This window comes from Ascaphus truei, chromosome 1, assembly GCF_040206685.1.
Source record: "Ascaphus truei isolate aAscTru1 chromosome 1, aAscTru1.hap1, whole genome shotgun sequence".
In the NCBI taxonomy this organism is placed as follows: Eukaryota; Metazoa; Chordata; class Amphibia; order Anura; family Ascaphidae; genus Ascaphus; species Ascaphus truei.
In genome coordinates this window covers 248867455-248892302 of record NC_134483.1, presented here as the reverse complement: position 1 = coordinate 248892302, position 24848 = coordinate 248867455, and the positions used below count along the sequence as shown (strand labels likewise).

Here is a 24848-nt window from a genome sequence, read left to right as displayed (position 1 = left end):
TCTCTCTGCCCCCTCTCTTTCTCCCCCTCTCTTCCCCCCCCCTCTCTTCGTCTTCTCCCTCTCTACGCCTCTCTCTCTCCCCCTATCACTCTCTTTATCCCCCCCCCCCCCCCAGTCCAGGGCCTACCCGGTGCTGGAGGCCCCGACACCCCCCCAGTAGGCCGAAAATGAAAGTTGGATCTGACTTCCGGGGGAACTTAACTTCTGGGTTTGGACTGCTGGAGGGGGCCCCCCTCCACTGTTGGGCCCAGGATAATGGTCCCAGCGCTTTCACCCTGTCGGCGGCCCACCTCAGGGGTCATAATATTTGTACTGTATCATATCTAGTATATTGGTTTGAGGGAGAATGGGAAGGTGGTGCTAAAGGGAGATAAATAAACTGAGAAGAATTTAAAAAGGACAGAAGGACAAAAAGTGAGAGGCATGATAAGATGGGTAGAAATATTCTGGCCAATTAAAGATAACAGTGAGAAGTAATGAGGCATACAGTGTAAAATTACATTAAGTGGAAGAGAGGACAAGTTGGAGACAGAAAAGCAGAAAAGCAGAAGGAATGCTATGGATTCAAAAGAGAAGTGAAGTCTACTCAGTCTACTTTTAACCCTTATTTTGATTTTATTGACCTAATACTAATTTCTTGACAGTCTGGGCCCTTGATTAAAGTAGCCTTTCCGCCTATTGTTTTCTTTGTGCTAATGTGTGGCTACTATCATTGCTTACCCATTTTAGATTTCTCCTTAGCAATAGAAATATGGCTACCTAAACAAAGAATAACCTATTATGTTTGTGTAGAGCAGACCACATACATGTAATTGTATTTAATACTTTTAGGCCCAGATGCACTGAGGGCCGAGAAAGGGGGAGAGAACTTTAGTAGAGTACCAAGGAACTTGTGTACTTCCCCAAACACACCTTTATACGGTATAACACATAGAGATACCTGTGAACATAAAGGAATACACCTGGGATATTTGCCAATTTGGATATGCAAATAGTATTCAAGTGACTTAAATTTGCATATCTCCTTTGTATCTTAGGTGTGTTGTATAAATGTGTGTTTGGGGAGATATAAGTCACTTAGTGATCTAGAAAAACCCATGTATTTCTGCACGGGATTACCGCTACCTTTTTGGTACTGTAAGAGAAGATGTTATTTCAAGCTAATGTGTGGCAGTGCTAACTTAACATGACATTATGCCTATGCTAATCATATATACGATGACTACTGTTTTTGCATGGATTAGTTTTGTGGATATGCGTTAACCTCAGGGAAAATAACGTCCGTTAAGGATTTTGATTACGTTCTATTATTAGCACTGAGTAAACTGATCTCTGTAGATCCTGGCCTTGAAGAGTTAGCACATGGACTGGAATCATGTTATTCTGCTTTTATATACCGTACTACTAGCCTGTAAATCGGTTCTGCTCCACACTCAGGAGATTAACAACTAACAGACCACTGGCAAAGTACTCGTTTAAGATTTATTTGTTACATAGTTACATAGTAGATGAGGTTGAAAAAAGACATATGTCCATCAAGTTCAACCTATGTTAAATTTAGACAACAGATACTTTATCCTATATCTATACTTATTGATCCAGAGGAAGGCAATCAAAAAACTCCAGTGTTATCATTGAATGATATATCTCATAAGGGAAAAAATAAATTCCTTCCTGACGCCAAGAATTGGCAATCGGATTACTCCCTGGATCAATATTCTTCCCATGTTTACTTATTTGGTATATCCCTGTATACCTTGCCCTTTTAAAAAGATGTCCAACCATTTTTTGAACTGCTCCATTGTATCTGCCGTCACAGTCTCCATGTGTAATGAATTCCACATTTTCATTGCCCTTACTGTAAAGAACCCTTTCCTTTGTTGCTGGTGAAATCTCCTTTCCTCCAATCTAAAGGGATGCCCCCGAGTCCTTTGTACTGCCCTTGAGATGAATAGTTCTTTTGAAAGCTCAATGTACTGTCCCCGAATATATTTGTTTTTAGTTATTATTTCCGCTCTTGGCTGCGCTTATAGTGCCGGCGACAGCAACACGATTTATCGGCAAAACAAATGCATTGCCACCGTCGTGTGCGCTTATAGTAAGCGCGGCGCGATGAAGCAACGGCTTGGTCGCGATCGCTTGAAGTCATTTCAATTTGATTTTTCCAGCCTCCGGAGCCTGACGTTGCCGGCACTATAAGCGTAGCCTAAGACGCCTCTCTTCTAATGTAAATAAATCTAATTTAGCTATTGCTAAGCCTGCTGTCTACTAGCTCTCCTAAATCCTTCTCCATCAAGGATTCCCCACAATTTATCCTCATTTAATTTGTAAGTCGCCAGTTTATTCTTGCATACCGAATGCATAACCTTACATTCATCTGTATTAAACCTCATCTGCCATTTACCTGCCCACGTTTCCAGTCTCTCCAAGTTCTTCTGGAGAGAAATTACATCCTGCTTCTACTCTACTACCTTACATAATTTAGTATCATCAGCAAAGGTGGAGAGTTTACTCTCAATGCCAACCTCAAGGTCATTAATAAACAAGTTAAAAAGCATTGGTCCAGTACCGATCCCTGAGGTAATCCACTCACAACCCTAGCCCAACCTGAAAAAGTTCCATTTATGACAACCCTCTGTTGTCAGTCCTTCAACCAGTTTTCAGCCCAGGTGCATATGTTTTTACTGAGTCCAATTTGCTTTATTTGGTACACCAACCTCTTGTGTGGAACCGTATCAAAAGCCTTTGCAAAATCTAAGTAGACCACATCAACTGCATTGCCCTGGTCTACATTCCTACTTACCTCCTCAAAGAAACAAATGAGGTTAGTTTTGCATGATCTATCCTCATATATCCATGCTGACTATTCCTAATAATTTTGTTTTCCATGAGGTATTCCTGAATATTATCCTGTATTAAACCTCCAAGTAGTTCCCCCACTATTGAAGTAAGGCTTAAAGGTCTGTAATTCCCCAGTTGTGATCTAGCTCCCTTTTTAAATATAGGCACCACATCTGCTTTACACCAATCTTGTGGTACTGAGCTTGTGAAAATGGAGTCCTTGAATATTAAATGTAATTGTTTGGCTATTACTGAACTTAACTCCTTGAGAACTCTTGGATGTATGCCATCTGGTCAGGTGCCTTATTTACTTTAATTTTTCAAGCTGTCTATGAACTTCTTCCTCAGTTAACCAATTGTTCATTAATATGGAGGTTATGGCTTCCTCCTGCGGCACTACTATTGAACTTGATTCTTCCCTGGTAAACACAGATTCAAAGAATTTGTTCAATAACTCTGCTTTTCCCTTATCTCCAATAATCTGCCTACCCATCTCACACTGAAAAGATCCTATATTTTCTTTCCTCATTTTTTTGGTATTAAGGTAAGAACTTTTTAGGGTTGATCTTACTTTCTATTGCAATCCTTTTTTCATTATCCATTTTTGCTAATTTGATTGCTCTTTTACAATTTTTGTTACATTCCTTATAATTCTGATACGATGCCTGCGTCCCTTCTGACTTAAAGAATCTAAACACTTGCCTCTTCTTTTCCATTTCCTCCCTACCTGCTTATTTAGCCACATTGGTTTTGACATTTCTTTTATACTTATTACCCAAAGGTATACACTGATGAGTGTGCTTTTCTAACAATGTTTTAAAGACTGCCCATTTAGCTTCTACATTTTCCCTGCAAAAGCATCATCCCAATGTATTACTTGTAGATTAGTCTTCAGTTTATTAAAATCTGCCTTTCTAAAGTTTAAGGTCTTTGTTGAACCCAAGTAATCTGTTTTTTGATAATTTATTTCAAATGAGACCATGTTATGATCACTGTTACCCAAATGTTCCAGGACTTGAATATTTGTTATTACTTCTACATTGTTTGATATGACCAAAACCAGTATTGCCCTCTCCTGGTTGGTTCCTCAATAATTTGGGTCATATAATTGTATTTAAGCATCCCCAAAAACCTGTTTCCTTTTGATGTAATGCTAATCTCATTGCCCCATGTAACATGTCTTTATTATTATTTTCATTACTAGGATACTATGGAGATTGGTGGCCTACCACTGGAACTGTGGCGTCTAATTCTGGCATATTTGCATTTGCGTGACCTTGGGCGCTGTGGTTTGGTCTGCCGAACCTGGTATGACCTCATTCTCAGCCTGGACAACACACGATGGCGACAGCTGTGCCTGGGGTGCGTAGAGTGCAGGCACCCCAACTGGCCCATCCAGCCTGAGGTGGAGCCTAGGTCATGGAGGGAGGCTTTTAAGCAGCACTACATAGCATCCAAAACGTGGACTAAGAATGCTCAGGACCTTGAGTCCTCCAACTGTTTGTACCTATTTCGGAGGAAGAAGGACCGCCGGGTCCTCTATGTTGGGTACGGCTGCGAGTATGAAAACCTCAGGACTGCGCTGGCTTCGGCCAATATTTACGACCGCATCATGCTCCTTCCTGGTGTATATGAAGAGCAAAATGAGATAGTTTTGAAGGTTCCTGTAGAAATCGTGGGACAGGGAAAACTTGGGGACGTGGCGTTGCTTGTCTGCATTGACCAGCAGTGCCCAACCTCTCGGCTATGCAATTTGGTTTTTATGCCTGCTTGGTTCACCCCAGTCATGTTTAAGGTGGGTTTGTACTTATTTTTTTAACATTATTGCACGTGTCCAGAGCTAGATTTATATTTATATGCTAATATTTATAGGTACATTCGCTGTCGTAAGACTTAATCCCTCCATGGAAGTAAAAAGGATAATTATTATAAAAGTACAGGAGAAGGATCATTTTCAGGTAAAATCATTATCCAATCAGACCGTGAACAGGAAAACCTAGGACCAAAGTGTACTAAGGGCAGTAACATGTTTAAAGCCACAATGACCCCATTTGTGTTGTTATAGATCTGTTCTTGTTATACAAGGGTGTATAATATTTGCCTCCACCCCTACCCCTCTTTTCTTTTATTTTTCTGTTACAGTATTGCAATATGGAGTTCCTCTGTATGTGAACCACAATATTTTCAGCTCTAGGCACCCCCTGTTTCCTGACATAGTTACACCCCGGAGCTGAAAATAATGTTGTTCTGACCAGTGCTGTTTTGAAGGGGTTAAATCTGGGTGATTTATTACCAAAATCCAACACCTGTAAGTGTTTTTTTAACTGTTTGTAAACATGGGGAGTTAAGACTTGGGAGGGGTTTCATTTTGTTCTGGCACGTCCCTTCTGTCTAATCTCACTGTGTGTACAAGAGTTTGGTAAAGCTCCTCCCTCCGGCTCCCCCTTATAAGGCTAAGTCCCCACTAGCGCTGAGCGTGCTCATGTTTGGAGAGTGCTCCAAGCATGAGGGCCGGGTGTCCTGCTTGTACGCGCGCGCGTGTGGGGGAGGGGTGGGGGGTTATTGCGGGTAGTTGAGCTCGCAGGTAAGTACAGGTTTTTTGTTTACCTAAGCGCTGATTGCGGGTGAGCGTGTGTGCACGAGCGCCGTGTGCACTGCGTGAGCGGGAACTTACATATATAGGTATATGTAAGTCCCCACCGCAAGCGCCGCCCGCTCAGCGCTAGCGGGGACTTAGCCTAATTGTATTGGCCCTCTGGGATGGGATAAGGATATTTGAAGCACTTAACTGTAGAAGCCTTTCCCATTCTTTTGTGTATAAAAGGCATGAATCAACTAGATATTAACCCCTTAATCATGTCATTGACATTAGTTCAGTTTGTTTTTCTAGTAAGGCGGCTACGAGACTCAAGGGGAGCCAAGGTTTATATAGATGTTGACATGTACATTTCAGCACTCTCAATTCTCATTCCATCCAGAAAATACTGTTTTAATATAAATGCAGTATTCCTGAAGTATTTTTAAGTTATCCTTTTGAGATCGTGTATGTAATTATTCACTTAACGGCAAACCAAATGGTCTCTGTGAGAGAAAATGGCAACCACTTTATACAGCACAATCACGAAGCGAAACATCGTAAGTAAAACAGGAGATTGGCATGTTCTTCACTTGTTTATGTGCCATTTACTAGATGGGTTCTTTTGAACTTGTAACAGGGGACTTATCCCTGTTCACAAATGTGCCTCTAATCCAGCAGTGTGGTGGTTAACTGCTGGTAGGCAATTAACTAACACCACCTGGCTGATTACAGGTGGTAGAAAAAGCCTGCCTCTGAGACAGGAAGTAAGACTCCTTAGCTCACACCTGAGCTGAACTAGGAGACAAGGCAGAGATTCCTTAGTCCACAACTGGGCTGAACCAAGGAAGGACAGATGTATTGAGCGACAAGCTGACCACAAGACAAAGGGGACAAGATTCTAACCTGGAACCCGGAGATTGCCTTAGCACACACGGGTGCGGATCCAAGAGAGCAGAGAAGCTTCCCCTACAGCAGCCCAGCTAGCTAACAGATAAGACTTTTCGTATAAGACTTTATTTTCCAATGACTGTTGTCTATATATACACTAACGACACACTTTATTGCTCATCGGCCAGATCCGCAAGCCGGGAGATTTCCCGGCTTGCTAGTGGCCGCCCCGGTGACGCGCGGTCACGCGTCATCGGGAGCCTGCGCCCCCTGCACGCGCGTCCAGGGCTCCCCGAGGGAGCCCTGGTGTCCCGCGATCGCGGGACGGCGGCAGGGGGTTCCGGGGGACCCGGCGGACCTGGCAGCGGTAGGGAGAGCGCCCCGATCGGAGGGCGCTCTTCTGCTGCTTCGGCGCGCGCCCGTCACCCTCCGGCGCGCGCCAGGATACTGCTGCGGCCAAGAACGGGCAAATGCTCGAATAAACTTGGCCGCAGCAGTATATCTTGTATTCCCAGTAAAATCAACCCCACACTGATGAGACCCATCAAGGTCGAAACAGCTGTCTGTGGGTGGTTTTCTGGGTATGCACCTTAACCCTGGCTTTGCTCAAAGCTGTGACCATGCAGCAAGCTTAAGCCTATAGGGAACCATGTTAAAAATGGTTATTGAGGCAAAAAGTGACACTGTGTGCTCATTTGCATGTCATTTCCCAGAATCCCTTGCTGCAGTGGAAGTGCTGTATGCTGGGTGATAATGGGGAAAGGCGGGGTTGCAGACCTGCCTAAGACATGCAGATGAGCATACAGCTATATTTGCATATATATATATATATATATATATATATATATATATATATATATATATATATATATATATAACTTGGGCTGATGAATAGCTTAGGTAGCCACCCAGTTAAAGGGGGCTGGAAGATAAGGATACATATATGCCAAAGTGGAGCAGGTTTTGTTTGGCTCACTATTTCGCTTATGTTGATTTTTTTGCTGTGTTTAAAGCGACAGGCACAATAAAGCCTTGTTTTAATTTCACCTTACAACAGTCTCCCTTGTGTACCTCTGCACATGTCCTCCTACATATTGTGTCAGAAGTTTGGAATGAGAGGTGGTCTTTGAAGTTAGGACCCGGAGATTTCCTGTGGAATTTTTTTTGTGCTTTTTGCCTACAAACAGCCTGAGCAACATAAACAATCACAAGCAGCAGAGATCAGAGTTAAAGCAACACACCCTGACAGGAAATCTACACTGCACTGAAACTCACAAACCCACAGATGGACTCTTTTTCCCAATCCCAAGAGGAGAGAGAGAGACTGCTGAATCAGGTAAACCTTATTTGCCTATCACAAAGTGTAATAGGGTCATTGAAATAGGGGTTTTGCCTTCCAGCCATAGTCAGGGTTCAAGAAGTGAATTAGCCCTTAAAAGGGATAGGTTTTTGTTGTTTTCAAAAGTTTCGCTGAAGCAGTGAATACAGATGGTGACCCACGAGCGGTACTGATTCTGCAAATAAAGGTTGTCACACCGCATAGGACTACCAGCTGTGAATGGAGTATATGCAGAAAAGTGTGAAAATTGATGCAAGACTGTGCTGAAGCAGGGGAATTTTCAGCAAATAAATGCTGAGTGTAAAATTGCCCTACCGGGGAAAAAGGGATTGCTGAACTGTGTAAAAGAAATATTCCACTGCAAAGAATGTTTTTTTTCTGCAAGTAATAAAGTCTGCCTGTGTATCTTGGGAGTAAAACAGGCACCCAAAGTGTGAAGAGTGAATGCCATAATACCCAAAGATGAGACTGAAAATTACTGAACTCAAGCAGAAAACCAAATTCTGTTGCTGAAGCGGAAGGATTGCACATAGCAAGTAAATAGTGTAAAGCAAATCCCTTTGCTGAAGCCAGAAAATGGGCAGCTAGCAAGCACTTTATTTAAAGAAATAGAACCCTGGGAATTTAAAATGGCCACCCAGCTGAAGTCAAATACAGACTCTGTAAAAATAGGGTATAAAATGTGTTCCTGGTGTAAAGAACCCCACCACACGGACAGTGTCCATTCAGGCCTTATTCAGACGATGAGAGTGAATGCATGCACAGTACTGCTAATATTGTAAAACTTACCCAAGGGAAGAAAAAGTCTACTGAGAGGCCTGTGAGAGCTACGACCTCTGCAAGCAAAATATGCCCACCTGTAGGACAACCACAATTGGGGGTTCTAGCAAATACAGTGACAAGAGCTGCAATAGCGCCTCCTGAGGTCAGGAAGAAAAATACACCTGATATCCCAAAAAATGGAGGACAAGATGCAGCGTTCCTGTAATGAACCCTACCCCACGGAAGAGTGGCCCTTCCAGTCCGATGAGGAGGAAGACATCTCTTATGGGGAACCCAAAACGAGTCACACCCACAAAACACCCCAAGAATGGTGGGGGTGCCTGAACTCGGTACGAACCAAAAAGACCGCTCCCTATGATGACGAATATTTACGGCAGGAGAAAGAGCGGGAGCAGTGGATCACCGAATATTTCCGTCAGCTGTTACAGTTGCAAGAAAAGCCAGGTGGATCCAGTGATGCTGCTAAAACTTCAAATGAAGATGGAGACCCCAGTATCCCTGAGGGGACGGTGTCATCCAAAACAAAAAGGCAAAAAAAGAAAAGCGGTTCTTCACTTACCGTGGAAGGAACAGACACATCTGCAGATCTTGCGGAGGAAAAGGGGGTCCGAAATGCCCTGCAGCCTAGAGAAAATGGAGAAGTCGTCCCGCAGATGACCGAATATCCAGAGGGCCCAAGGCAGAAGTCGTGTACCCCAAAGAAGTGTCTGTCCGGTGCTAGTAGTGAAAAAACCTCAACCAACCATCCCAGGGAAGCAGAGCCAGAACCGCTGAGTGACAATCCCTTGACCAGCCCTGGGGATTCCCTGAAGGTTGCCAGGCGTGACTGTAATCGGCTCCGGGAAAATAACGTGAAGCTACAGAAAGATGTGCTCACAATGTACTCTTTGGCCAGGACAGAATTGGACGATCTCAAGACTGAGCTAGATACTGCAAACTCTACTATTACCGCCATGGATGAAAAGCAGAGCCAATCTGATAAAATGATGGCTAAGCTGAAGCGGAAGTATGAGGAGGCACTGAAGCAAATGACAGTCTTCCAGCAAGAGATGCACACTCTTCGCATAAAGCTGAACGCCTCACATCAGGAGGTCAACAGTGTTCGGACAGAGGTAGACGTACACTGGCGACACACTTTATTCGAGCTCGGCTAGTCCCACGAATTCGGTTATACCCGGGTGTATTGAGGTTTGTGACTGTTTTCTGCCCGAGTGCATTGAGGTATTTTCCAAGCAGGGATTGAAGCATTTTATTCCCGCTGGCTGCAATACTGCACAGTATATATATATATATACTGCATTACAATTCATGAATTTATGCCATCTGGTAGACACGCGAAGCATTGCAGCCTATTAAATCCTAATCATTATCATTTAACAGATCAGCCGCCCGTCAGCCAGGCATGAACCCAGGCTGGGAAGGCAAACGCAACGGGGCTTGTCAGAGGTGAGGAGCGGCGCATTCCAGGTATCTGCCAGGTACATACTGGGTATTTGCTCGAATAAAGTGTGTCGGTGCAGTATCTCAGAAGGAGGTTCATACACTCCGCAGAGCACTGATGCCTCACATCATGAGATCAACAGCTGCCGCACAGAACGAAGTCTCCAGAAAGGAACTTCACAGTCTCACTGAGGAGCTGAACATTTCAAAGAAAACTATCCTACATCTTAACTTAGATCTCAAAGTCTCTCAGAAGGAGCTTCAGAACCTAAACCTGGAGATGGAAGTCTCACGCCAGGAGATAGCCCGCCTCCAAGCAGATGTGCAAAAATGGAAGGTGGACTGCAAGGAGGCCCTGAATAGTACAGAGACTGAAAAAAGAGAAAATTTAAGATTAAAAAAAGAAAATTCTGAGTTGACAGAACATGTCAAGGGAAAGAATGAAAAGCTGCACGAGCTTAAAGAAATAAATAAACTTTTGGAAGATGAAAAGTGAAGCAGAGCACTGACTGCAGAACCAACTGCAAGGTCTGCGTACGCACCTCCAGTATGCCGAGGAGAAGCAGCAAAATGCAGGAAGAAAAGCTGCAGGCTGCTAAAGAGGTACAAGCGCTGCAGGAACATCTGAATACCCAGTACGTCCCCACAGGGCAGTGTGAGGAGCTAAAGGCCACGCTGCATGTCTTCAGAGCATCATTGGAGGCGGAGCTTCGATACCGGGTGACTCTGTATGAGAGGGAGCATGAGAAGGCTCAGAAACTGGAGCAAGAGCTGGAGAGACAGAGAGACTGTTCCATTCCCTTGAGTCGGTACACCAAGGAGAAAACAGAGTCAGCGGCAACCTTGATAACAAAAATTACAGAGCTCCAGAATATGAAGGGGACACTGATACAGACTCAGAGAAAGCAAAGTGCGCAGATAAATTCCCTAAGAAGAGACTTGCAAGACGCACTCAAACAGAGTAAGACTCTGCAGACCAGTAACTTACAGATTCCTCCAATACAGGAAAAGGTATTGGCTCTGCCCAAGCACCGGTATCCCACAGTAACTAATGCCCGTGAGGACAAGGGTACAGTGAGAGTTGGGGACTCCACGTACCTTCAAAACAAGATTATGAAGTTTGAGCCACCTAAGGAAGCACTAGCCAAACCTGCAGCTGCCCAACAGGCAACAAACAGAGGTAGGAGTGCAGAATCAAAGCAAGAAGAATCCTTAGCTGAGGAAGCTGAAAAGATAGGACGTTCTCTGGAAAGGGAGGTGGAGGTGCAACTCAGTCCCAAAGAAGCTGAACTGGCGACTCCGTTGTGTGGAGGAGGTGCAGAAAGACCGCTTCAAGAGTGGAAAACTCTAAGGGCTAGTCCTAACTGCTCTACAACTGTTGACATACAGTGTGTCGACAAAAAGAAGAGTGCCCGACGCAACGGAAATCTCATGACCGCGCACTCGGTAAAAAGACTTTACTTGGAAAAAGTCCTCCTCGAGCGACTGAGGAGTGCTGATCTAAGCACCTCCGGGAGGAGACAAAAATAAACTGGAGAAAGGGCTCCAATCCCAGCGGGACAGAGGGTTCTCTTCCTCCATCCACTCTCATTCAAGTCACAGAAAGATCTCGAATGAGAGTGGAAGGATGGGCTTTGGCCGTGGTAAGCCCGAGCTTCCCACAAACAGGGGAGGTATGTAACAGGGGACTTGTCCCTGTTCACAAATGTGCCTCTAATCCAGCAGTGTGGTGGTTAACTGCTGGTAGGCAATTAACTAACACCACCTGGCTGATTACAGGTGGTAGAAAATGCCTGCCTCTGAGACAGGAAGTGAGACTCCTTAGCTCACACCTGAGCTGAACTAGGAGACAGGGCAGAGATTCCTTAGTCCACAACTTGGCTGAACCAAGGAAGGACATATGTCTTTAGCGACAAGCTGACCACAAGACAAAGGGGACAAGATTCTAACCTGGAGCCCGGAGATTGCCTTAGCACACACGGGTGCGGATCCAAGAGAGCAGAGAAGCTTCCCCTACAGCAGCCCAGCTAAACAGATGAAACTTTTCGTATAAGACTTTATTTTCCAACGACTGTTGTCTCTATATATTTATATATATATATATATATATATATATAATATATATATATATATATATATATATATATATATATATATGACTTGGGCAGATGAATAGCTTAGGTAGCCACCCAGTTAAAAGGGGCTGGAAGATAAGGATACATATATGTCAAAGTGGAGCAGGTTTTGTTTGGCTCACTATTTCGCTTATGTTGATTTTTTGCTGTGTTTAAAGCGACAGGCACAATAAAGCCTTGTTTTTTTTTGTTTCAATTTTTTTTATTGTTTTAGAGAGACATAACAAATATATAGTCTTGGAATACATGTGATGTTTTAACAGTGTCACTTGTCCATACAACAAAGGGAATTAACAGTTCGTCATCATTACTGAAATAAAATAGTTGCTATAACACTGTTTTTGAATAAGTGTGGTCTGTCTTCCTATTTCCGGTTGTGTTAGGGAAGCAGCCGCTTCCGTAAGCGTCTCTCATGGGCTTAACAAAGGAAAGAGAAGAACGTAGAAAAGAAGAAAAAGAAGGGTGGGAGGGGTGGAAGGGGGGGGGTTTAGGATGAGCCCATTTGTCTGGTCTTTCTGTATTTATTTCTATGGGGTCTCTAGTTTCCTGGCCATATTTCCCAAATTTTGTGAAATTTGTCAGTTTTCTAGTTCAACTGTGCTGTGAGGAGCTCCATCATCTTTATTTCCCTTAGTCTCCGTAAGACAGTCTGCCTAGAAGGCGCATTCACCTTTTTCCAGGCAGCCGCAATAACACAGCGGGCAGCTGTCATTACATGAGTGATCATCTTACTTTCTGCCGTTCCTAATTCATCTATTGGTTTGGCCAGCACCATGGTCAGCGGTTCCACCTCAACCTCCACCCCCAAGTACGCTCTGATCGATGTTTGTATCATGACCCAGAATACCTGAATTTTTGGGCAACTCCACCAAATATGAACCATATCTCCTTTTTGCCCGCATCCCCTCCAGCACAAATCCGGGGACCCGGGGAAGATCTTAGCCAGCCTGCTCGGGGTTAGGTACCAATGAAATAGAATTTTATAAATATTCTCTTTGATAGTGGTACAGTTTGATGTTTTTGCAGCTACCTCCCAAATGTCCTCCCAGTCTTCTCTATCGATCTCTGTATTCAAATCTTCTGCCCATTTGATCATATAGCTATGTTGGGAACAACCCACTGATCGCGCCAGGCCCAGATATATCTCCGAAATCAGCCCTTTACAGTAGTATCCTTTCCTACACAGTCTTTCAAAATTTGTTAAATCTTTGAATGCCGAATCTTTGGAGACTGATTGCAGGTAGTGCTTGATTTGGAGGTAACCAAACACTGGTATATTTATGATTTGGTGTTTCTTCTCCAGCGCCTGGAGTGGTAGAATTATACCGTTATCTACAAAGTCGTCAGCTACCATCAGCTTTAACGTCTTAAATTTACTTAAATATGGATTTCAGGGCCCATATCTAGAAGGGGTAAGAGCCCTATACAGATCTCCCACGGCTATAGTGAAACTCCCAGGAGGAGACTCAAACCCTATAAACATAAAGAATGGTACTCGACAGGGATGTCCCTTGTCTCCGCTTCTGTTTGCTCTCTCTATTGAACCCTTGGCAGCAACAATTAGAGACGAAAAAAACATAAACGGAATTGTAATAGGAGAGACAAACTACAAAATATCCCTATTTGCCGACGACATTATCCTAACTCTCGCCAACCCCTTGATTTCACTCCCGAACTTACATTCACAACTAGATAAATTTAGCAAAATATCGGGATATAAAATCAACATGGATAAGTCGGAAGCATTGAACATAACCCTGTCGGATTCTGAAGTTAAATTACTACAAGCAAATTTTAAATATAGGTGGAACTCAACAAAGATCAAATACTTAGGAATCCAAATAACAAGGGAGTATAATACACTATACAAACATAACTATCCACCATTATTTGAGAGGCTAAAAAAGGACCTCCAGAGCTGGAACGAATACCAGATATCTTGGTTAGGAAGAATAGCCACGATCAAAATGAATATCCTACCAAGGCTCCTGTATTATTTCCAGACTCTTCCTATAGATATTCCAATGCCGGAGCTTAAAAACATACAAAACAGAATCTTCCAATTTATCTGGCAAAATAAAAGACCCAGGGTAGCTAGATCTATTATGCTAGCCCCAAAAGATTGCGGAGGCTTGGCAGTCCCGGATATCATTAAATACTATTTGGCGCCCCAACTCAAACAAGCAATAATTTGGAACAATGATCCAGTTACCAGTTGCTGGGTGGGACTTGAATCTACCTATACAAGACCTCTCTCTCTCTCCCGGCTGCTATGTGGACCGAGAGGGGAGGAGAGACCTTCTTGGAAACATTAAAACTGGGAGCAATGAAATGTACATGGCGGATATGGTCTAGAAATAAAAATAAATATGATCTGACAGCCAGTCCAACACTACTAACCCCTATATTCCATAACCCTGAATTCTCCCCAGGCTGGCTACCACAGAGACTCAATAAAGCCTTGTTTTAATTTCACCTTACAACTGTCTCCCTTGTGTACCTCTGCACATGTCCTCCTACAGAGCCTCACTTAATAAAATGACATGGGAATAAAACACTGTGCTTGTTTTCAGCGTACAATGGTTGCCATATAATTTTGCTGTATACAGTTTAATAATGTATACATTTACTAAAGGGAAACAGAAAAAATGAAATTATCTTCATACAATTTATTGTTCAGGACCCAAATTAATACTGATAACATATGATCCACATCTTTATGGATTTTTAGTTAGTTAGTAATCACTGTTAAATCTCAATTCCCCTCTATTTACTCCACATTTTTGTAGTTTAATGTTTTTGTAACCACATTGGTCCTGGAGAAATATAGATTTGTTGTATGTATATCTTTATTTATATAGCGGCATCCCTGTACATTGTGCTTCAACAGCACTAATACACTGAACAAAATGAATATACAGTAAATAAGACATAATGGGAATAGGGTCCAAGATGAGAGTTCATCATTTATAACATGATGGTGTTGCACCACACACCACCTGTCTTCAGGAGGATAGTACCCATTATATGACACAATAGGTACTATATCAATTGTTAGTACCCTGGTACAGTGGTCTGGCTTATTTGAGCGCTTCAGCTATTTTCCATATAACATGATGGTGTGCAGAACTTTTACAATCTCACAAGAGTACTGTGAGAACATCCTTTTTGGGGAACATTAGAACCACGTGTCCTCTACTGAAGAATCTTTTTTTGTTTTAGGCCAGGCATTCCTTTGAATTTGCACTATTCCACGATGGCCACTGAAATAACAGTGAAGTAACTACAGGAATCATGGATATATGGAACAGACGTTCCGGAAAGTGAAATTCCGTATTTTGAATCCTATTTTCCCATTGACTTCCATTATATAACTGGAGATGTATTACTACGGGAATTTTTTTTTGTTAAACACAAAATTAATAGAACATTGGATAATTTTATGATAAAATATTAATAATAATGGTTATAAGTCACAAAGTGAAAATAGTGTACTTAACTGAAACTTGTGATCGCCATGTGGTGGTTGTGCAGGGAGATTTGGTGAGATCAGAAAGCAGGGTGATGATGAGTTGCACAGCCACGAGAATCCAACTCCCAAAGGGACCGGAAGGTATGAAACAAAAGTACACACTCCAATAATGCAATAGGTCTGGTTTAATGCAGGATGGTGCAGCAACAGGACAACACGAACGCACCTACGCGTTTCGTGCACTAGGCACTTTATCAAGGTGACAAATACACACATAGCTGCTTAATTTATACTCACCTGAGTTGTATCTCGCGCTGCCGGGTGTGACGTCATCAGCCCGCGTCGCAACGGGTCGCGGTGACGTGGCGTACACATCCATTGGCTCGGCAAGTCAGCTTAGATAGCTTACTATCTCTTTTTTCTAAAATAAACTTTATTAACAACGAAACAAACACACGGCGAAATAAAGTGCCTAGTGCACGAAACGCGTAGGTGCGTTCGTGTTGTCCTGTTGCTGCACCATCCTGCATTAAATCAGACCTATTGCATTATTGGAGTGTGTACTTTTGTTTCATACCTTCCGGTCCCTTTGGGAGTTGGATTCTCGTGGCTGTGCAACTCATCATCACCCTGCTTTCTGCTGTCTACTTACCTGGATGGACTGCACGCTCTGGATGTCTAGAAGTCCTGCAAGCACTAAGGTAAAGGGCCGCAGTGCCCCAACATATATACATATGGATACCTGTGCTGTTGTTATTTATATATTGGTTACTTGGCTGGGTTCATATAGTGTTTAAGCTGTGGAGGTCAAGTGGACCCCACTAGACACTTAGCCCGTGCCAGATACATGCCATATTATTCATGGACTCTCCATTGTCATCCTGATTATTTATACATGCTGTGGAGGAATTCTCTCCAATTTTGGAAGCATCACATCTGTTCTAGATTTGGTGAGATGGGGGTTAGTGGGATGGACTCTCCCTCTCCCCCCCCCAGCACTGCCTTAGGGAAACTCACTTGGGGACCAATAGTCAACTCTTCTTAGACTTGGACGATTTACACTCATATCTGTTCATTGGAGGGGTCCAAGTCAGTGATTGATATGCTTGTAAATTACGTGTACAACACTGCCAATTTTATTACACTATATAGTCATATATTATTTATTTCACTTTAGCAAGCACTGTCTTTGCAAAACATTTTTAGATTTATGTTTGATTATATATAAAATGCTTCAGTGGAACAATCAAGTACAGTATTGCACATTATAGAGTGAAATGCCAAGATTATGTTGGTTTGCTACAGTATATTTAAAAGTTACACATTTTAAAAAGTAGTACACTCACTGGAGAGGCCTACATACAGCAGTGGATCGACAAGGGCTTAAGATGATCATTATAAGATATATAAATGCACAGACTCACTTAAACACGTACATAATGAATATAATCTCACCATTGACAAGAAACCAACACATAATAGTGTGTTACAGAACAACACAAATTGGCAATGTTTCAGTTCCAAAGGGAACAACCTTCACCAGGGCTGCACATACTGTAGATATTTTCTTCAGATGGCTCATACGTTATTGACTGATTGAGGGGAAGCCACTCTGGCCTTTACCTTGACACAAATCATCACTTCTATTGTATTGTATTGTATGTCTTTATTTATATAGCGCCATTAATGTACATAGCGCTTCACAGTAGTAATACATGTGGTAATCAAATAAATAACAGATAATATAAATAACAGGTCATGGGAATAAGTGCTTTAGACATAAAAGTAACATTAAGGAAAAGGAGTCCCTGCTTCGAGGAGCTTACAGTCTAATTGGTAGGTAGGAAGAACGTACAGAGACAAGTAGGAGGGTATTCTGGTAACTGCATCTGCAGGGGGCCAAGCTATATGTATCGTGTCCAGTATAATCCATAGTGCTATTCATATGCTTCATTAAGCAAGTGTGTCTTAAGGTGGGTCTTAAAGCTGGATAGAGAGGGTGCTAGTCGGGTATTAAGGGGAAGGGCATTCCAGAGGTGTGGGGCAGTAAGTGAGAAAGGTTTAAGGCGGGAGAGGGCTTTAGATACAAAGGGGGTAGAAAGAAGACATCCTTAAGAAGAACGCAAGAGTCGGGATGGTGCATAACGAGAAATTAGGGCTGAGATGTAAGGAGGGGCAGAAGAGTGTAAAGCTTTAAAAGTGAGGAGGAGAATTGAGTGTGTGATGCGGGATTTGATCAGAAGCCAGGAGAGGGATTTCAGGAGGGGAGACGCTGAGACAGATTTAAGAAAGAGTAGAGTGATTCTGGCAGCTGCGTTTAGGATAGATTGTAGGGGAGACAGGTGAGAGGCAGGAAGGCCGGGCAGAAGGAGGTTACATTAATCAAGACGGGAGAGAATGAGGGCTTGAGTCAGAGTTTTAGCAGTCGAGCAACAGAAAAACGGGCGTATCTTTGATATTGCGGAGGAAAAAGCGACAGGTTTTAGAAACGTTCTGAATGTGAGAGGAGAATGTGAGAGAGGAGTCGAGTGTGACCCCTAAGCATCGTGCTTGGGCTACTTTGTGAATGATCGTACTTCCAACAGTAATGTGGAAGGAGGTAGTAGGGCCAGGTTTGGGAGGAAGTATGAGGAGCACTGATTTTGCCATGTTAAGTTTGAGTCGGCTGAGGGCCATCCAGGATCATATAGCAGAGAGACATTCAGAATCTTTGGTTTGTACTGCAGGTGTAAGGTCGGGTGTTGAAAAGTAAATTTGTGTGTCGTCAGCATAGAGGTGATATTTAAACCCAAGAGATGTTATTAGGTCCCCTAGAGAGAGTGTACAGAGAAAAGAGAAGAGATCCCAGGACAGAGCCCTGGGGTACCCCCACAGAGAGATCAATAGAGGAGGAGGAGGTGTTGGCAGAAGAGACACTGAAAGTACGATGTGAGAGGTAAGAGGAGATCCAGGATATAGCTTTGTTACGAATACCAAGGTATGGAGAAAGTGAAGGAGAAGAGGGTGGTCCACGGTGTCAAATGCGGCAGAGAGGTTGAGTAATATGAGCAAAGTGTAATGACCTCTGTCTTTGGCAGCATGGAGGTCATCAGTTATTTTAGTGAGGGCTGTTTCCGTGGAGTGAGCAGTGCGGAAGCCAGATTGTAGAGGGTCTAGGAGAGAATAGGTGTTGAGAAAATGGAGCAAGCGAGAGAATACAAGACGTTCAAGGAGTTTGGAGGCAAAAGGCAGGAGGGAGACAGGTCGATAGTTAGAAAGACAGGTAGGGTCAAGCTTGCTGTTTTTCAGCAATAGTATAACTGTTGCATGTTTGAAGGAGGAGGGAAAGGTACCAGAGTAGAGGGAGGAGTTAAAAATGTGTGTGAGGGTAGGGATTATAGTAGGACCAAGAGGTTTTAGGAGATGGGAGGGAATGGGCTCAAGAGAGCAAGTGGTAGAGGGGGAAGACAGTAGAAAAAGAGTCAAGGAAGGCAGGAGGAGAGTTTGGAAGAGGTGTAGGATGGGAGGACGAAACAGAGGAGATGTTCTGACGTATGGATTACACCTTTTCTTTAAAATAGTCAGCAAAGTCCTGGGCGGAGGAAGAAGAGGCAGCTGAGGGTGGTTTGAGTAGAGCGTCAAAGACAGAGAAGAGTCGGCGTGGGTTAGACTTGTGTGTGTTGATTAGTGAATAAAAGTAGGCTTGTTTAGCTTGCGAGAGGGCAGAATTGAAACAGGATAGCATAAATTTGTAGTGAAGAAAGTCTGAGAGAGTATGAGATTTCCACCAGAGGTGTTCAGAGGAACAAGTGGAGGAACGCAGCATGCGCGTGTGGGAATTTAGCCAGGGTCTGGGTTAGAAGGGCGAGGCGGCAGAGAGAAAGCGGGGCATGTAGATCAAGAGAGGAGGATAAGGCAGAGTTGTAGTTTCTGACCAGGTTGTCAGGGTCTGTAGCAGAGCTGAGAGGAGAGGGAGGAGCGTAAAGTGGAATCAAAGTCTGGTAGGTGAATAGAGCGCAAGTTTCTGCAGAACTGCGGGGTAGATAGAGGTGGAGAAGCGAGATAGAGAGAATGAGATGAGGTGATGGTCAGAGAGAGGAAAAGAGGAAATGGAGAAATTGGAGAGAGAGAAGTTTTTAGTGAAAACGAGGTAGTGGCCATCCTTGTGGGTGCTGGCTGCAGTCCACTGTTGAAGGCCAAAAGAAGAGGTTAGAGAGAGAAAGCGGGAAGCCCAAGGGAGAGAGGGGTCGTCAATGTGGCAATTGAAGTCCTCAAGGAGAAGAACAGGGGTGTCTGAGGAGAGAAAGAAAGAGAGCCAGGATTCAAAGTGAGAGAGAAAGGCAGAAGGGGGATGAGTAGAGAGAGGTAGGTGGGCGATAGATGACCATCACATGGACAGGGAGAGGAGAGAAGATCTGGACAGTGTGAGCCTCAAAGGAGGGAAAAACAAGAGAGGAAGGGTTTGGTAACGGCAGGGAGAGGAGAGCAGGAGCCCCACGCCTCCACCCCTGCCATCGGGGCGCGGAGTGTGTGAGAAAGAAAGGCCACCATAAGAGAGGGCAGTTTCCAGAGGAGAGTCAGACTGAGTGAGCCAGGTCTCAGTTATAGCAAATAGGAGCAGAGAGTGAGAGAGAAAGAAGTCATGTACAGAGAGGCACTTGTTAGAAAGGGAGCGAGCATTCCAAAGGGCACAGGAGAAAGGGAGAGAGGAGGGGGGGGTGACAGGGGATGGGTATGAGGTTAGAGGGGTTAATACCAGAAGGAGTAGAGGTTTCATTTGGCAGGCGAGGATGAGAGCATACAGAAATAAGGCAGGGAACAGGATTGGGAGAGATATCTCCAGAAGCAAGGAGGAGAAGCATGGATAGAAAGAGAATGTGTGAGGATGATTTGTAGGGGTGTGATTTAGTGCAGGGGGTATAGCTATGTGGTGTCAGAGGGCGCAGGTAAGAAAGGAGTTCATGTGAACTGAGAAGTGGCGAAGGAAGGAGTGATGGAGATATTTGGATTGAGTTAGAGACATAAGGAGGCTGGTAGAAAGAAGTGCATAATTTGAGAAGAAGTGAGATCACAGAAAATATAAATGGTAAAGGCATCATCACAGCCATAGTAAAGTGCTGAGATGTGCAGTCTGGTATACATTATATCCTCCTTTCCAGCGTAGTTCAAATGCAGGAGTGGGCCATTAGGGGTTGCACAAGACGCCAAGATGCAGGGTGTGTGACGTCACACACCCTGCGTCTTGTGTGCTGATTCACACTATCCTCCTGATCGAGATTCCTGGAGCCACGCCAGCATTAGCTCCTTCTGTCGGGAGAGAGTAAGAAGCAAAGCAGCCCGCAGTTAAGTGGAGCCGAGGACACGAACAGGAGAGGTCTCAAAGTGCTTTTACCAACTCCCCAGTTGACGGAGGCACCTTCCGGACACCCAGCGGGTCTGGGCAGGAGAGGGAGAGGGCATCCAGATACCATACCCGAAGCGGAGGAGCAGCCATTCAGACACTTATTCACGCGCATGACCTACTTGCAGTTTGTAAGTAGGATACTAATAGATGCCGGATGCAGGAGTAGTTGATGTCCATATGTTTATTTTTAGCTTTTAGTTTTTTGTCTTTGTAATAAATAGTCTTTTTATCCATTTTGTTAGTGCTTGCTTAATCCTTCTTAATATTTATTTATTATTAGTTTTGTTTTTGTTTTCTTTGGTTATATTTCTTATTATCAGTAGAGGTGCTGTGTATTCTAACAGTATCACACTATGTTATTTTTTATTTGTTTCATTCCATGTGCTGAGCAATGGCTGGTTCCAGTATTTCAACATCTTTGAACTTTTGAGGACTTTATCAGCATTATTCACTATTTTTACACGGTTGTATTTGAGCACATTCAATTTGTTGTAATATTCTACGTTTATTGTTAATTGTATTTGTATCACTACACACAGAGGTTAGGGCGCCCCTATTTTCTGTTTTTTTTTTATGTTTTTATCACTCAGTTTGGGTAAATAGGAGGCAGCCCATGATATTTAACTCATATTGGATTTTTGACAGAGAGTTTATCGTTTATATACACTTATTATATATCAAATAGCGCTACACAGCTCACACCTTTTTTGTTTGTTATATTTGATACTTTTCACATTAAGAGGAAGTCATGTTTGCTCTGATAAATTCCTATGTACTGTATCCCTTACATATTTCAATTGTGAATCTGCCCTAATACAGCTCAACCCTGTTATAGCGCGTTCCTCGGGGGCCACCCAATCCGATGTCGCGCTAATTTTAAAAAAAATGGCCGCTGCGTGCCTGATCGGGAGGAGGGGGAGGGAGGGGAGAGGTGGCCGGCAGCCCTACACGTCCCCTAGAAGCCTCACTTCCCCCACTAGTCCACACCAATCCCCCCCCCCCACCAGCCACACTCCGATCCGCTCCAAGCAACCGCCCCACCAGCCCCGCTCCACTCAACCCCCCTGCCAGCCCCGCTCCTAGCAACCCCCCCAACCAGCCCCGCTCCTAGCAACCCCCCCAACCAGCCCCGCTCCGATCACCCGCCCAGCCAGCCCTGCTCCGATCAACCCCCAGCCAGCCCCGCTCCTAGCAACCCCCCCAACCAGCCCCGCTCCTAGCAACCCCCCCAACCAGCCCCGCTCCGATCACCCGCCCAGCCAGCCCCGCTCCGATCAACCCCCAGCCAGCCCCGCTCCGATCAACCTCCAGCCAGCCCCTCTCCGATCAACCCCCTTGCCAGCCCCGCTCCGATCAATCCCCCCAGCCAGCCCCACTCCGATCAACCCTCCAGCCAGCCCCGCTCCGATCAACCCCCCCAGCCAGCCCCACTCCGATCAACCTCCCAGCCAGCCCTGCTCCGATCAACCCCCCCAGCCAGCCCCGCTCCGATCAACCCCCCTGCCAGCCCCGATCCGATCAACCCCCCCCCCAGCCAGCCCCGCTCTGAGCAACCGCACCACTCCGATCAACCCCCCCTGCCAGCCCTGCTCCGATCAACCCCCCCCCCCCACCCAGCCCCGCTCTGAGCAACCGCACCACTCCGATCAACCCCCCAGCCAGCCCTGCTCTGATCAACCCCGCCAGCCAGCCCCTGTCTGAGCAACAAGCCCCACTCCAATCCAGCCCCGCTCCGATTTCCCCTGCCAGCCCCACTCCGATCCCCCAGCAGCTGACACCAAAGGTAGGGAGGTAGAGGGGGGGGGGGCTGAGTGTGTTTTGTGTGTGTGCAGTGTGTTGTGAGTGTGTGCAGTGTGTTGGGATGTGTGCTGTGCAGTGTAGTGTGTAGTGTGCAGTGTAGTGTGCAGTGTAGTGTGCTGCACGTGTGCGCAGTGTGCTGTGCAGTGTGCAGAATTTTTTTTTTTTTAATATTCGGGGTCCATGCTCATAACGCGTTATAGCGGGGTTGAGCTGTATTAGCTAATGTACTTACTACATGTATGTGCACTTGGAGCAGCTGTTCCAGGGAGTATACCGCTGTGGGAAGTTTGAGCAGGTGGCCTTTTTAGAGTCAGAGATTGCTGATCTGAAGAGACAACTTGAAATTTGGAGGGAAATTTGCAATCTTGAAAGGGGTTTAGAGCTCACTGAGCAGGCCCTTGCTTCGACTAGTGGTGCAGATGGTAGAGCTGTTAGTGAGGAGCAGGTAGGTAGCTGGGTAACAGTTAGAAGGGGAAGCAGGGGCAATAGGGAGAGGCAGGTCGTTTCTGAGCTGACACATGCCAATAGATTTGCCATGTTGTGTGAACATATTCGGAGTGTCAGGCAGAAATGGCAAGGCTGGGGGAGACTAATTCCTCTAGCAGCCAGGGGAATAGTTCCTCCAGCACAGTGGGGACCCAGGTTGCTCAGATACAAAGAAAGATTGTGGTGGTCTCCATTATTAGGAAGGTAGATAGGGCAATCTGTTGCCATGACCACATGAACCGAACAGTTTGTTGTTTCCCGGGTGCTCGGGTATTCGGCACATTGCGGATCGGGTAGACAGATTGTTAGTGGAGGGCTGGGATCTAGGCCAAAACCTTAAGGCAAGGACCTCCAAGGTAGTATTTTCTTAAATACTACCAGTGCCATGCGCTACCGCAGGGAGACAGTCAGAGATCATGGAGGTTAATGCATGGCTAAGAAAGTGGTGCAGGAAGGAGGGTTTTGGGTTTTCAGAGCCCTGGGACTCCTTTTCTTAGAGTTGCCATCTATATTCTAGGGATGGATTGCACCTCAATGAAGAGGGATCTTCTGTGCTAGAGGGGAGAATGTTAAAAAGGTTGGAGGAGGTTTAAAACTAGGATGGAGGGGGAGGGGAATGAAACGGATAAACTAAATAGAATAGAAGATACAAGGGGTTATGTAGGTAGAATGGGGGCAAGTGTGAGTTTGACAAGCAGTGAGACACCCATAGTAAATACAGATAATACTAGAAAACTTCTAAAGACTAAACCAAGTGGGCGCAGAAAGGAAGGAGCAGATAAGATAATAGTACAGGCTGAAAAAAAACTGAAATGCATGCTTGCTAATGCAAGAAGCCTGACAGATAAAATGGGGGAGCTTGAATTAATAGCTACAAGGGAGCAGTATGATATCATAGGCATTACTGAAACATGGTGGGATGAAACTCATGACTGGGCAGTTAATTTATTCCCTTTTTCGGTAGGATCGAACAAATAGAAGGGGAGGTGAAGTATGTTTATATGTTAAACCGGATCTAAAACCTATTATAAGGGATGATGTTTATGAAGGGAATGATGAAAATGTAGAGACTTTGTGGCTAGAAATTAGCAGTGGAGATAAAAGTATAAAGAAAATGTTTGTAGGGATATGCTATAAACCACCAAATATCTGTGAGATTGAGGAAGCTAAAATACTTTTGCAATTGGAAAATGCATCAAAACTGGGTCATGTTTGTATTATGGGGGATTTTAACTATCCAGACATAGACAGGGGAAATGAGGTTAGCGTTACAACAAAAGTAAACAGGTTTTGGGGGGTTCTTAAAGATAATTATATGACCAAACTTATTGAGGAACCAATCAGGAGAGGGGCAATACTGGATTTGGTCATATTAAACAATGTAGAAGTAATAACAAATATTCATGTCCTGGAACATTTGGGTAACAGTGATCATAACATCGTCTCATTTGAAATAAATGATCAAAAAACTGATTTACTTGGGTTCAACAAAGACCTTAAACTTTAGAAAGGCAGATTTTAATAAACTGAGACTAATCTACAAGTAATACACTGGGATGATGTTTTTGCGGGGGAAAATGTAGATGAAAAATGGGCAGTCTTTAAAACATTGTTAGAAAAGCACACTTATCAGTGTATACCCTTGGGTAATAAGTATAAAATAAATAAGTCAAAACCAATGTGGCTAAATAAATAGGTAGTGG

At 44.3% G+C, this 24848-nt stretch overlaps 1 protein-coding gene across 1 annotated transcript in view; it reads left to right on the top strand.

Moving 5' to 3' along the window:
* The window catches only part of FBXO10 (F-box protein 10), a 230830-nt gene that overhangs the window by 46655 nt on the left and 159327 nt on the right, over positions 1-24848 (top strand). The window contains 1 exon segment of the mRNA XM_075602769.1: positions 4046-4636. Within this exon segment, the coding sequence (XP_075458884.1) occupies positions 4052-4636 (585 nt within the window). The 5' untranslated portion in view covers positions 4046-4051.